This window comes from Notothenia rossii (genome assembly GCF_949606895.1).
Source record: "Notothenia rossii genome assembly, chromosome: 9".
Lineage (NCBI taxonomy): Eukaryota > Metazoa > Chordata > Actinopteri > Perciformes > Nototheniidae > Notothenia > Notothenia rossii.
The window spans coordinates 4,859,521-4,874,814 of NC_136907.1; the positions used below are offsets into that span (position 1 = coordinate 4,859,521).

General features: G+C 39.4%; 1 protein-coding gene across 2 annotated transcripts in view; it reads right to left on the reverse strand.

Annotated features, from left to right (window-relative positions):
• Positions 1–15,294, reverse strand: part of tmem132e (transmembrane protein 132E) — a 532,636-nt gene that overhangs the window by 54,924 nt on the left and 462,418 nt on the right. For both annotated transcript variants that reach the window (XM_079649699.1, XM_079649698.1), the window contains exon 6: positions 7,231–7,436. In XM_079649699.1, coding sequence (XP_079505825.1) covers positions 7,231–7,436 — 206 coding nt within the window. The remainder of the gene's footprint in view (positions 1–7,230; positions 7,437–15,294) is intronic.

Below are 15,294 nucleotides of genomic sequence, written 5' to 3' on the forward strand. Positions count from 1 at the left end.
CCCACTTTGATTCATTCAAACATTCGAAAATGCTTTCTGCTGCTGCGGACAAGAAAGCCAAACAACTCACGTTCAGCGAGGCATCAACCTCCAAAACCCTTTAGAGGGCTACAAGAAACGAAGTGAGTAGCCTACAAGATTGAAGCTGCAGATAACGAACGAGTAAATGAAAACAGAATGAGGCGGAGAAGTGTGTGTGTGTGTGTGTGTGTGTGTGTGTGTGTGTGTGTGTGTGTGTGTGTGTGTGTGTGTGTGTGAGATTAAAATAGCCCAATTGCTTTTACAATAAATAAACATTGAATGTGTTTAATTGAATAGTAATGGGGTTTAACGTTAGTTGCAGTTTGTGTGTGAGAGAGAATAAATAAGACAGCCCAATATTTAAAAATTGTTATTCTTTTTCCCCGCATATTTCGCAATTTACCGCAATTTCACCGCATAAAATCACATAAAACCTGCATGTTTAATCACATAATCAAGGATTTTTGCCCGCGTTTTTCTGGAGGGTCTATATAAGGGTGATTAAGGGGAAACTATGCATGCGCAACACATGTGAAATGTTGCATGTCAGGTATGAAATTTATCTCAGAAAATAAAGTTTCTTTTTGGAGGTACTGGGGACTTTTTGAATATGCTAGCTGACAGGAAGAGAGGCGAAAGTACGGAAGAGGTCGAGGGCTACATTTGATTTGATTTATTTTGAATGTGTAAAACAATAATACAAAAATGTAACATGAGTATTATTATACAATACAAAAAAGAATCTGTGTCAAATTGATATACACAAATATTACTCTACTTACATGATGATCAAATATGAGAATCCTTTTTTAAGATCTGACCAAAAGTGATTTTATTTTGAGAATTTTTTTTATCTTAAAACATGTTTTACTTTTAGTCAGATCTTAAAAAATGCTTCCCATGACGCCCTTATCCTCTGCTGGAGGAAAGGAAGGTAAACCGCCTGTTCAGCCTCTTAAGGCCCTAACACACCAAACTGACACCAGAGAACACGTCCCGATGGACCCGACTGTTGTTTCGCCTCACGTCTTCTGCGTCTTGACCAACAGTCGCACTGGAACACACCGTAAAGACTTCAGCCGACATCCAAGTAGCTCGTACGAACTGCGCATGCGTGAGTGGCAATAATAATAATAATAATAATAGTGCTCTGAGATTTGTCAGAAATTGTAAAGCATTTACTCATCACTGTACACTGTATACCAAGGCAGGTTTACCATCACTCACTGTACGGAGGCTCAGTCACTGGTACACTTTTATCTATAAAGCTATGTTGGACAAACTCCCGTATTATATCTGTTCATTGATAAAGCAGAAAGTTGCAAGCAGCTATTGTCTGCGATCGCAGGATATCGTATTGTTAGATGTGCCGAGAGTAAGGACTGTCTTAGGTAAGACAGCTTTTATGTGCGCAGCTCCACTTGCTTGGAACAATCTACAGGCAAAATTGAAATTGAGCATTTTTATTTCTCTGAATGTATTTAAGGCACGTCTAAAGGAAATGCTTTCTGACACTCTGGGTATTTGTAAATGTTGAATATGTAAATATGATATCCTCTGTTGTTTGTTTGTATGTTGTTTTTATGTTTCATGTGGAACTAAATGATGATCGATGATCTCAAGGGACCAATCTGTCTAAATAAAGGTTTGAAATGAAATGAATAACTCTCCTTACCAGCAGGTGGCGGGAGTGTGTATTCGTCATTCAAAAGAGGCAACAACCGGAAGACAGACTGCGTGATATATACAAACAACAAATAGCGTGCGTTCCATTTTCACTCTCGTCCATCACAGACTGTTTCACATAGCTACTTATAATCGAAAACATGTTTAGTACGGTACTGGAAAATGAAAAATAATAGCCGTCCATGTGCCTTCTTCACTTCCGTTTCCCTTCTCATGCACTGATTCGCTAAGCTGAACAGCCAATCAGAGTGATTTATTTTGCCGACAGGAAGGTGTCGGCACGGCCGAAAAGACACGACGGTGTGTGACACACCAATCTGAGTAGGGCGACAGGACGCTCATCGACGTCCAGACATCTATCGACGGCCGAAATCGTCTCGGTGTGTCGAGGTCAACTCCTGTGTGACCTTACATGTAGGATATTTGTGAAATGTCCAAACGGCAATTACTGCCTCGAAAACTAGAAATATTGTAATTTCATCCCATTAGACCTTTTTGGGAACATATGGTCAGAAACATGTTGTTCGAGGTCAAAGTGGTCAGAAACTTCGGCATGAAAGTCTAATCAAGTGGAAGTTTCTGCCAAATTTGAAGAAATTCCCTCAACGAACTCCCGAAACATCACGTTAATGAGAGCGAATGGACAGATGGATGGAAAACCCCAGAACGTAGAAACCTAATGGACACATTTAATGAAAGAGGCTTTGATATTCCAGCTTTAAGGCTTCAGAACCACAGGATTTCTACATGTCGACGGCAACTGGCAAACTAAATCTACTGATGAAGGCCATATGAAGCCGTCATATCGTTCACATGACTGAAGAACAAGCGTGTCATTTTACCTTGGCTGGAATTGTGATATCGGCATAAGATACGTGTGAATATCTGAAAACCACACATGCATACAGTATGTGCATTCATCATGTGGTAAAAATGTTGAATCTATGTGTTTTTCGTGAGCTATTTATTACTTTTCCAGACTATTTTGATGTTGATTCGTGCCTCAGCATCGACACTTTGACAAGAAGAATACCCTGCAATTAGATTTTGGGCTCTTTTCAAAATAAAATAAATGCAACTGAATCAATCAAGAGGTGCACACATGAGGAGGGATTGATTTCCTGTGAAGTAAAACATCTTTCCAAACAGCAGAAGACTTAAAAGTCAAAGGTTGTTACGACTCTAAAATAATTGTTTCATGTTGAAATAGCACCAAGTGAATACCAGTGTGCTGAGATACTGATATTAGTATAGTATGGATCAGGCGACATAAGAATACGAAATGCTATATCTCATACATCCAAAGATATATCCGACACCCCCGCCTGGAATACGGTGAGTTCTTTTGGAAAGGTCTAGCCAGTATCAGCAGCTTCAAATGTCTGCGTGTGGCACCGGTGAGAATACTAGAATCTGCCTTTGTCTGCAGTTACCTGATGCTGCAAAGAACTACAGGGAAAAGTAAAAGGAAATTGCATCCTCTCAGCAAATCCAAATGACAGCATGGAACAAAAAAAACGACCCGCGGTGAAATGAATTCTCGGGCCGGGCTGAGTGGCAATCACAGAAACCTAAAATAGCTCACAAGGGCTGTTTGATTATTGTTTTCAAGGGGGGGGCCACAACACAAGTTATATGCCTGGGAAATAGTTTGGAAGATTTGCAGCGATACATCGACGTTGGAATCACCAACTATTGATATTCAGAGGGCGTCGAATTACGGAGAAACATCGTTATGGAAGAGTTATTCCTTATGTGGACACCTGGGCCTGGTTAGTATGGACAAATGGCAAACACTATTCAAAATCTATCTATCCATCTTTATGATTTCTCATCTGCTAATTTAAAATCCTGCGCCTTTTTGACGCTAAATAAATGAATGAACGGTGCTAAAGTGGACATACGAGAGGCATTTTAAATAATGAAACACCACCTATAGCACATTAAAGCCCCTTTTGAGAAATGACGCTATGCGAGATGTTTGCAAAGCACTCTGGGTCATTTGAAACATCTTATATCTTCTCCTTAAACACGCCGTTTGTATTCAGGTGGGGTGGGAATGGATTTGGTTGTGGTGCGATGTACTCCAGCAGCCAGCCGCAGAGTGTTAATGCGCCCATTAAGCATCCCCTAAACGAAGGGCTGAGGGCCTGTTTGTTACCGCTGCACGCATGACAGGAATGCTGGGATATTTTAATGAGCGCAGGGTCCCCTAACCTGAAAACACATCTTTCATCGGGGTCTCCGACTCCGAAAACCTTAATCTCCCTCCGGTGCAATTTTTTCCCCGCCTACATCTAAAGGTGTTATATTTCTAACAGCTCGTGAATTTTTTATTCCGTCCATCGACAGAAGCTTTGACGGTTTAATATTGACACGCAGGACGAGAGTCTTTACAGCGGGGAGCGTTACAGAATGTGAATAAGTGTGGAGAAAGGTATCATTTAAAATAATACCTGCATGTAATACGAGTCAATAGGTTGAAGCTGGACTCTTAAAATCAGCAGCTAAAACACTCTAAATGTGTAATTCTGCATTAATATCTCGAGTAATACACTGCGTCTATTGCAAATATATACATTTTAACATATTTATATTTGTTCAACTTTGTTAGTGCACGTTTTTACATTAGCTTCATGCATTTGTGCTCGATATCAGTGGTTCTCAACTGGTCCGGCCTCAGGACCCACTTTCTCCTTTGTCAATAAATCGCGACCCAACATTTTGAACCTCTCAAATATAATCAACAAAAAATCGTGCATTAATATATACGCTTTTCAGCATACAATATTAGTTAAAGTGAAGTACAGTGCATATATCCCTTCACAGAACCAAAGCATGCTTTAAAATAAGGTTTAATGAGATGATGGAATCAAAGCTGAACTTTATAACACGTGCTGAAAACCCAACCCCAGCAGGGGGGTCTGGGGGGGATACTCCCTAAATCTATTGCTACCCGACATATTCATAATATTTGATGCCATTGTTTGTTTTTCACTTTGTTCTGACAGCTTGCTGCTCCACACAGAGAGAAGAGCAAAGAGGAGATAGTCTGTGTGACTTACTTTAAATTGTGGGTAAGGGTAGATAGCCCCCGTTGTTCTGTGACCTGTCAATCATCAGACCCGGGGTCATGCTTCATTACGTGTTCATTTGTATCTGAAGTTGTACCCATGGATGTATAAAGAATAGTTCTACAGCAAAGTTATTCTCCGGCGGGACTTCCGGCAACTATCTTGATTCTGATTGGCCAGAAGACTCGAAAAAACATCAGCAAAGATGTTTTATTGATCACTACGTGAAGTTTTCAAAACCGTTTATGGTCTCCGGTACTTCCAGTCCAACGCCGACTGCATGCATCCACTTTTGGGTCGCGACCCACCAGTTGAGAACCACTGCTCTATATTAATTTATTTGATCTTTTTGTTGCACTTTTTTAACTTCACCCTCTAAATGTATGTTTATATAAATATTCATTTTTGTATTCTTAATTGCACATTAACTTCTTATATTAATGTAAATCATGTTATTGTACTTAATTTGTATAAAAATGTTCTCTTTTATTCAACATTTTTTATTTATTTCTTTGTTAATATAAATATTTGTAATATTGTTTCCAACTTATTACAGTTTAATAAATATTGTTATTCCAGGTAATGTTTATTTTTTAACATATTTCGTTTTTAGAAATATTTTTATTTTATATTTGATTTGATCTTTTAGGGCAAATTAAATAATAAAACAAATATCATTTTTCTATTTTATTTTATCCTTTAATTCACTTTTATAGTTTATATTTTGTATGAAACATTTATTACATTTTGTGTTTTTTTTTGCACCTTTCTATTTAACTCCTTATGTTTATGTACATACTGATATTATATTTGATCTTATCTGTCTTTGCACAATCTTATTCTAAATTCTTATGTGTGTATACATATTGGATTTTATTCTAAACGGAGGAACTGTTAACAACCCAATGCTCCCCCAGGGATAAATACAGTATTCTGACTGGTTGAAGTAAATGTACAAAAATAAAAAATGATGAACCCTGGACTCATTTTGAGAAACACCCCTGCTTGTTAGTCACGGAACATCATTATCTTTCTGAAAGCACAACCGAGATTCAACCTTTCTCTGCACAAACAAGTCAAATTACTTCTGTGTCTTGGACTTGTTGTACAAAATTGGTTCAGATGACACAAACATCACCACCCTATAGATCAATTTTCACTTGAGAGCCTCATTTTGTAGTGTTCGTTCCTGCTGAACCTGAGCCGGAGCGTCTAATTGGACGAAAAAAAGCAGCTTCACATATAATTCAGGGAAACAGAGAGGCGGCCGGCAGCTTTTTAGTTTCTGATGTTGGAGACTGCGGGGGTTCATGCTCTTTGGATAATGAGTGCTCTGGTAATTATGTCCAGAAATAAGACGAGGAACAAATCCACACAGTCTGGCTCAGGGTATATTTAAGAAAGATGATGCTACCTTTCAAAATGCCATTAAATTAAATCTACAGAGTTTAAAAGTTGGTCTCACTCGGGGGTTAAACTCAAAACTTCTGCCGTGTTTGTTTTTAGTTTGGACTTGAGGTGTTGTTACACCATCTCAAAAATTCAAAAATACAAATACAGTTATTACGGTTGTTCAAAGTTAAGGAAAGCCTTTTTTCCAGCTCTGATGAATAGAACATTTGGGTTATACCTTTACAGTTCTTAGAATGTTTTTTGATTAAAACATCAATCAAGTATTTTTCATGTAGCCACCACGTATTTGCTGTATAGTGTCCTTACTGTAAGGTAATTATTGTATGTACAGCACTTTGGCTCGACCAAAAATCGTTTTAAAAAATTTGCTATATAAATAAAACTTGATTTGATTTGATACACATTCTGAGGTGGCTTAACAGTGTGTACAGCACAATAACTAATTTGTTACAGACAAGGAAATAACCCCCCCAAACCCAGCTGTAGCGTAAAAATTCCCAATGAATAATGTCGCTGAGACTTGGCTCGGCACTTTGGCTTGTTCCCAAATAAGCAGTCTAGTTAAAATTCAACGAGGTTTAATGAAAAAAGTAAAACAAACAATAAATAAAGTGGGACAATACGATCAACATAAAAATATCCAGCTCACTCACTGTCTTTCCGCACCAAAAAACAGGTGGATTAAATACCTTAAACCACACCCATGAATATACTTCCTGAAGGTGACCAATTACAACTGTGTGCGGTGTCAACAAATAATGATAATGACAAACAATAAGCATTTTGGCTCCTACATCCCGGATTAGGTAGAAAATGTAAGTCTGTCTGATAGTGCTATACTTACATTCATTTAAGGAAAAGGAAATTAAATCGGCATTAACTCCAATGCACACTTTATTCCCACTTAAAACAATAATTTCATTGAAATTTCCTTTACATATTTGTGCAGGAATAATGGCCAAATCTGCAAAAACTGTCATTTCTTTCAGCAACATTGCATGCATGCTATACTATCTGAGTTTGTATTGATCCTCACCTCCTGTCGGGCAGGATGGGGACCCTCCAGCCTCTGATGAAGCTCAGGTTGTTGTCGGACAGCTCCACCTGCAGGGGGAGTTTCGGCACCCAGACGGTCAGCTCCAGCGGCGCGCTCAGGTGCTCGTAGCTGAAGATCACCCTGGCGCTCATGGAACCCCGCGTCTCCTTCCCGTTGACGAACACATAGTCGCAATTCATGGACACCTAAAGGGCAGATCAGGGTCAGAAGTCAGAGACCATCTATATGGAAATGATACGGACGCTGGCACAGACTCTGAGTGCTGAGAGACGATATACATTACAGCACGGCTGCAGCTGTCAGCACGACAATTCATCAAAGAGCATTTCAAGGTTGACGTGGTGCTCAGAGCAAATATAAAGAGAGGATCGCTCAGATATTTGAATGCGATGTGAGAGTTCAGGGCACTTAAAACATCTCTGCCAATACTTCCATTTTGTCTTACGGAAGTGGTTCACCCAAATAAATTAAAAGGGAATTGAAGGTTTCACTGCTTTACCTGCCAAGTTTGGAGAGTGTCTTTGTCTCAACACGAGTTCCATAGCACTCAACTTATCGGTTAGTTCACAAAAAGAGTCCTCTCCTGCTGATGTTCAGGTGTATATCTCTTTAAAGTAGAGACACTACATACTGATATACACCTGAACATCAGCAGGAGAGGACTCTTTAAAGTAGAGACACTACATACTGATATACACCTGAACATCAGCAGGAGAGGACTCTTTAAAGTAGAGACACTACATACTGATATACACCTGAACATCAGCAGGAGAGGACTCTTTAAAGTAGAGACACTAGATACTGATATACACCTGAACATCAGCAGGAGAGGACTCTTTAAAGTAGAGACACTACATACTGATATACACCTGAACATCAGCAGGAGAGGACTCTTTAAAGTAGAGACACTACATACTGATATACACCTGAACATCAGCAGGAGAGGACTCTTTAAAGTAGAGGACACTACATACTGATATACACCTGAACATCAGCAGGAGAGGACTCTTTAAAGTAGAGACACTACATACTGATATACACCTGAACATCAGCAGGAGAGGACTCTTTAAAGTAGAGACACTACATACTGATATACACCTGAACATCAGCAGGAGAGGACTCTTTAACGTAGAGACACTACATGCTGATATACACCTGAACATCAGCAGGAGAGGACTCTTTAAAGTAGAGACACTACATACTGATATACACCTGAACATCAGCAGGAGAGGACTCTTTAAAGTAGAGACACTACATACTGATATATACCTGAACATCAGCAGGAGAGGACTCTTTAAAGTAGAGACACTACATACTGATATACACCTGAACATCAGCAGGAGAGGACTCTTTAAAGTAGAGACACTACATACTGATATACACCTGAACATCAGCAGGAGAGGACTCTTTAAAGTAGAGAGACTACATACTGATATACACCTGAACATCAGCAGGAGAGGACTCTTTAAAGTAGAGACACTACATACTGATATACACCTGAACATCAGCAGGAGAGGACTCTTTAAAGTAGAGGCACTACATACTGATATACACCTGAACATCAGCAGGAGAGGACTCTTTAAAGTAGAGACACTACAAACTGATATACACCTGAACATCAGCAGGAGAGGACTCTTTAAAGTAGAGACACTACATACTGATATACACCTGAACATCAGCAGGAGAGGACTCTTTAAAGTAGAGAGACTACATACAAATATGAACCAATCAGCATTGCACACTTTGTGGGACTAATAAAGGTACCGGTATTCTGATTCTGAAATGTTCTCTTTTAAATGTGGCTGTATGTTAATAATAAGCACACCATTTAATCCCTGCCGTGTGCCACCGACTGCAGCTTTGTATTCAAACACTACAGCAGCTGATTTTATAGCTTTAACCAGAAACATGGAACAAATCAGTGAAAATCAGCTGCTGCTGTGTTTGGTCAGAATTAAAAAGCCGCAGGCTGAGAAACACTGTGGTACACAGAGCTCACCGACTGTGGGCTGTTCTCTCATCTAATTTGCATCTGTTATGCGGCCAAATGAGTGCTTCTGCTGGATAAGTAACCCAGTGTTTGCTAAGCATGTACAGTGAGAATTAGGCATGCGTCTCACGTCATAACCCTCCACCTCTCAGAATAATGATCTATGAACAATTACACAGATGCATAATACAAACAAAAGCTTTTAGGAAAACGCATTATTCATGTAATGTGAAGGCCGACAGCAGTGTGACATTTCACATGCGCTTTGGCTCATAACACCTACATGGCACATTAATACACATATTCATGGTGAGGACATAAATGTAATGTGATATCATTTGTGAGCGAGTGAGTTTGAATTCAATCTACGGGCAGTGCTAAATGTAATTCTCAGCCATTTTTTACTTTAAACCATTCTTTAGCTTTCCCCCGCCTAGTCAGAAAGCTCCATTTGAATTATCATAAATACTTGTCCCCCTCTGACGCTAAATTATTAACTGCATTGGAACTGGAGGGCTTTGCTTTTGGGCTGGGAGATTTATCTGGTTGTGGGAGGGAGCTGGCATTGTAATCAGAGGATCTAATCTGCGGAAAATGGAGGTCGGGCGGCCGGTTTTCTCAGAGCTGAAGATTCATCAAAATAAGACCCCCCCCCCCCCCCACCACACTCCTAGATGAACTTCTTAAGATGACAGTCTTTCCCCTCTGCTTCAGCTAATGCAATCGTTGCAGGGTTTGACCTCATGTGCGTGCTTGGGGAGTAACAGATTACATTTCATTTAGGATTATCAGGATACAGATTACAGGTAACTGTGTTCCCTTACAGAAACGGATTACCGGTGCATTGTTTAAAAATGGTAGGTCCCCCCTAAATGGGGATGTTACAAAACATTTGGAAATAAGGATAGGTATATTATAGGTAGATGCACTGGAGATAATACCTAATACAATATAACACAAAGGGGCTTAATTGGCATGACCACATTTTAAACATAGTATTGCCAAAGCGTTCTGCACACGGCGTTATAACAGAACAAATCAAAAATGAACATTTAACACTTAGTAAAAACATCCTTTTGATCTTTATATTCCCTCGTATTGATTTGCATTTAATATTGAGGTAATCCAAAAGTAATGGAAAGTAATCAGGATACTTAAATGATGCTACTGTTTTCCACATCTAACTAGTTAATGTAATGGACTACATTTTTAAAGTAACCCCTCCAAACCCTGTGTGTGTGTGTGTGTGTGTGTGTGTGTGTGTGTGTGTGTGTGTGTGTGTGTGTGTGTGTGTGTGTGTGTGTGTGTGTGTGTGTGTGTGCATGTTATTATTCGTACGCAATGTGAGTTAAAGCCGGAGTAACTCAACACAACGACCTCGGCCACCTTAATTAATCTCAGCACGTCTGGCTGTATGCAGAGTGGAGAACATCTGCCTGACATGTACTCCCTGCTCCACTGAACACACACACACACACACACACACGCACACGCACACGCACACGCACACGCGCACACACACACACACACACACACACACTGAACAGCGGGCCTATCCGCAGAGCCGCTTCACTTCCTGCGGCTATTGCTGCTGATAAACTTGGCTGGCTAATTGCGAGTCAGAAGCTGTTAGCGGCTGCGGGTCTCAGTGTTCCCGCGGGGCCGTTCTGAGGAGGGCTTTCACACACTGAGTCGCCACATGCCGTCACACCGCTGCTAATGCGCAGTGGCATGTTCCCTGGTGGCAGCAGATTGCCTGGGTGGAGACAGATCATCGGGACAAGTGAGGGCGCCGCCTGCATTGTGCTGTGTGGCAGCAGAGATGGAGAAAGTAGACACATCCTTTACTCAAGTAGAAGTACAGATACTCGTGTTTAAAAATACTCTGGTGAAAGTAGAAGTACTGATTAAACTTCTTTAGTCAAGTAAAAGTAAAGAGGCTTTGAAATGTACTTCAGCAAAAAGTACCCATAACTAGCAGCTGTTTTAAAGAGTACCTGACCTCCCTTTATATTAATAGAACAATAATGTCATTGTTAGCTAATGAATGTTTCCATGCTGAACAACGGAACCATGACAACGTTTTCATTGGTCCCTCTTCTTTAGAGAAGACCAGGAAATGATGGATACACGGATCGTGTTCAAATCAATAGGCACGCAATGACTCTAAATAATACTGATCACGCCACCAAACACACATTCAGACTAAAGGAACCAGCCTGTTTGGAAAATGTGAGAAGTAGAAAGTACAGGTATTTGGGTTCAACATGTAAGAAGTAGAAAGTACAGGTATTTGAGTTCAACATGTAAGAAGTAGAAAGTACAGGTATTTGTGTTCAACATGTAAGAAGTAGAAAGTACAGGTATTTGTGTTCAACATGTAAGAAGTAGAAAGTACAGGTATTTGAGTTCAACATGTAAGAAGTAGAAAGTACAGGTATTTGTGTTCAACATGTAAGAAGTAGAAAGTACAGGTATTTGAGTTCAACATGTAAGAAGTAGAAAGTACAGGTATTTGTGTTCAACATGTAAGAAGTAGAAAGTACAGGTATTTGAGTTCAACATGTAAGAAGTAGAAAGTACAGGTATTTGGGTTCAACATGTAAGAAGTAGAAAGTACAGGTATTTGTGTTCAACATGTAAGAAGTAGAAAGTACAGGTATTTGAGTTCAACATGTAAGAAGTAGAAAGTACAGGTATTTGTGTTCAACATGTAAGAAGTAGAAAGTACAGGTATTTGAGTTCAACATGTAAGAAGTAGAAAGTACAGGTATTTGAGTTCAACATGTTAGAAGTAGAAAGTACAGGTATTTGTGTTCAACATGTAAGAAGTAGAAAGTACAGGTATTTGTGTTCAACATGTAAGAAGTAGAAAGTTCAGGTATTTGAGTTCAAAATGTAAGAAGTCAAAGTAGAAAGTCGTCAGAAAAATAAGTAGAGGAGTAAAGTACTGATACCAGAAAAATGTACTTAAGTACAGTAACGCAGTATTTTTACTCCACTACTTCCCACCTCAGCGGTCATATGATGCAGAGAGAGAGGCGGGGCTATGGGTTAATAAAGGTGAAGACACACATGATGATGAGGTGGAAGAAGTACTCAGATCTTGTAATTAAAAGTTAAATTAGAAATACCAAAGTGTAGGAATACTCTGTTAGTAAAAGTCCTGTATTCAAAAGTACAAAAGTATTGGCATCTACATTAAATATACGTAAAGTACCAAAAGTACTCATTATGCATATCGGTCAACTTCACAGTCTGTGTTTATCAAGCTGGTAAAGGTGGAAGAAGTACTCAGAACTTGTACTTCAAAGTTAAATTAGAAATACCAAAGTGTAGGAATACTCTGTTACAAGTACAAGCCAGATGTTACTCAAGTAAAAATAAAAAGTATTGGCATCTAAATGGACTTAAAGTACCAAAAGTAAAAGTACTCATTATGCAGATTTCAAAGTCTGTGTTTATCAAGCGGGTAAAGGTGGAACTGATCGACTTAATTGACTGTATCTAATACAAACAGAAGTATTGTGTGCTGACACCTCGGCCAAGATAACCCCATGACAGTTGTTCTGTCAGTTCCCAAAGCACCTGAAGACATTACACAACTTCTTCACAGGCTGACGCTCTCCTCAGTCGCTCCCTTTCAACAGAAAAACACCAACGAGCCAGAGAGCCTCCAGTGACCGGAGTTAACAGAGAGAGAGAAGACTGACTGATCAAAACCGATTTTAGTCTTTTAGAAGGTGGGAAACACAAATACAAAGAAATAAAACACTGAGGCTCTAATTCATTATTCATCATTTCATTAATAAACCTGTCTGAGTAACATAAGCCGATAAAATCAACACAGAATGAGTGATGTGACAACAAACCAATGTCCCATTTAAAAGTTTGTTTGTTGGTTTTTGTACAGTGGAGTGTGACAGAACCAGTATATATACGTCTTACATGTTAAAGTATATTGGACTTTTATGTACTTATATACGGTGGCCGACCGGGGAGAACACGCTTCAACGGCCCAAAACACTGCAAAACGATGTAAATATAGAAACACAAATGTGCTAAAAACATATGTAAATGAAGTAACATCTTCACCAACGCTCAAAACTCAAAGGAAGCCAGGGGAAGCTAAAAAGTGACGCTCACAGCTGGGACCCGAGCGCTTGGTGACATCCGGAGATTATAAAGTTTGCCACCTGGATCTGTTGTTGGAAACGTAGCAAGAGATTACGTTTGTTGGCTTATTTTAACAATGTGATTCCTTCTAATGTTATTGCAGAACTGTTGTAAGCTAGCTAGCTAGCTAACAAAGCTAAACAATATATACTGTCAAAACACTTACAATTATAAAAACAGACTAACTCTGCCAACAGTAGCCAACTTTAATAATAATTAATAATCATCAAGCGCTCCGGTCCCAACTGTGTGCGACGCTTTTTAATGTCCCCTTGTTTACTTAATTTTGTAAGCTTTATGCAACGTAAGGAGGCGGTGGCTCAGTAGATAGTGCGCTGAACTTTGAATCAGGGGGTAGCAAGTTCGAGTCCCACTGCAGTCAGCATGTCGTTGTGTCCCTGAGACACTTCACCCCAAAGTGCTCCTGTGGGGATCGTCCACAGTACTGAATGTATGTCGGTCGCTTTCGATAAAAACGTCTAACAGGTGACATGTAATGTTTTGTATCGGCAGCATTTCGTTCATGCAGAGCTTTTAGTCAATGCTGCACATGTTTCGTGAAGTTGTTCGACGTTTTGTAAGTTAGTTTCTTCATTTGCATGTGTTTTGGCACATTTGTGTTTTATATGTGCATCGTGTTTTGGGCTGTTGAAGCACGTTTGCTGTCGTCGGCCACCATATTTATTAGCAGGAAAACGTCAAAAATATAAAAATATCTCGTGCTTCAAATTCAAATTCAAATTCAAAGGTTTTGTTTGTCATATGCACAAAGCTACCATTTAGAAATGGCACTGACATTCTTCTGACCTGAGCTCCTCCAACAAAGCAACATATATAATAAAATACAAATGAAAAAGTAATGCAAAAATCTATTTACATTTCAATGGAATATGATATGTACAAGAACAGCATATTAAATTAAATGTAAATTAAGACACAATTAAATACGGTTTATTGCGGTGATAACTATTTATATAAATTAGTATATTGCAAGAGCTTCATATTCATATTGCTTCATACTGGACTTGAACTTTAGTTGCCACGGTAACAAGGTAACTGCAAAGCACAGAAAAGGTCCTTCCAGAAAAAAAGAAGAATAAAAAACAGATGCACACAAAGGACTCAAAATGGTGTTTTTCACTGCTGGAGATGCAATTATGGTCTAGATGTGGCTGGAAGTAAACAGTGCCTAAGAGCGGCTCATCGAACAGACTGCGGGAGGACAAGCGATAGAAAAAAATCTGCCACGTTTCAATGTCACCACATAACAAAGAAGAAGAACAATGGAGCCATCTTGATGACATTCACTCATCCTGCCTGGCATGTGTTTCCATACAGAAACTGCATTTATCCCCGGTTTTTATTCTCAAATTTAAATATTCACTCAATTAGCTGCCACAATATTCTTCCAAACTCCACTTAGGGGTAACATATGTATTAAATGAGCAGGGAATGAAAGATGACATATGGGTAGCATTACTGGGATTGTGTCTCGGAGCTGTTATGAAGCTTTTTCTCCGTGTGATGGATGTGAGCTGGCGTCAAGAGCAGAGCAACCGACGAGCTCATTTAGCTCTGTTAGCTAAATGAGCCAGCCCCCATTAGCCTGTTGTTGGTGGGATTGATGATGCTCAGGGTGAACATGATCTGTTGTTCTGGAGAGGGGACTTTGGAGTCATTTGGGTGCAATTATAAAAGAAATCCTCGTATTCTTTTGTTCATATTGCAAAGCAGTGATGTTTATAATTTTAAGGGTCGTTCATTTCAATTAAAAAACACGCTCCTCTGCTGGCGTTGAGGTATAAATCAAATAAAACCACAACTACATTATATGGCCAAACGTATGTGGACACCTGAACATCACACCTGTATATAAT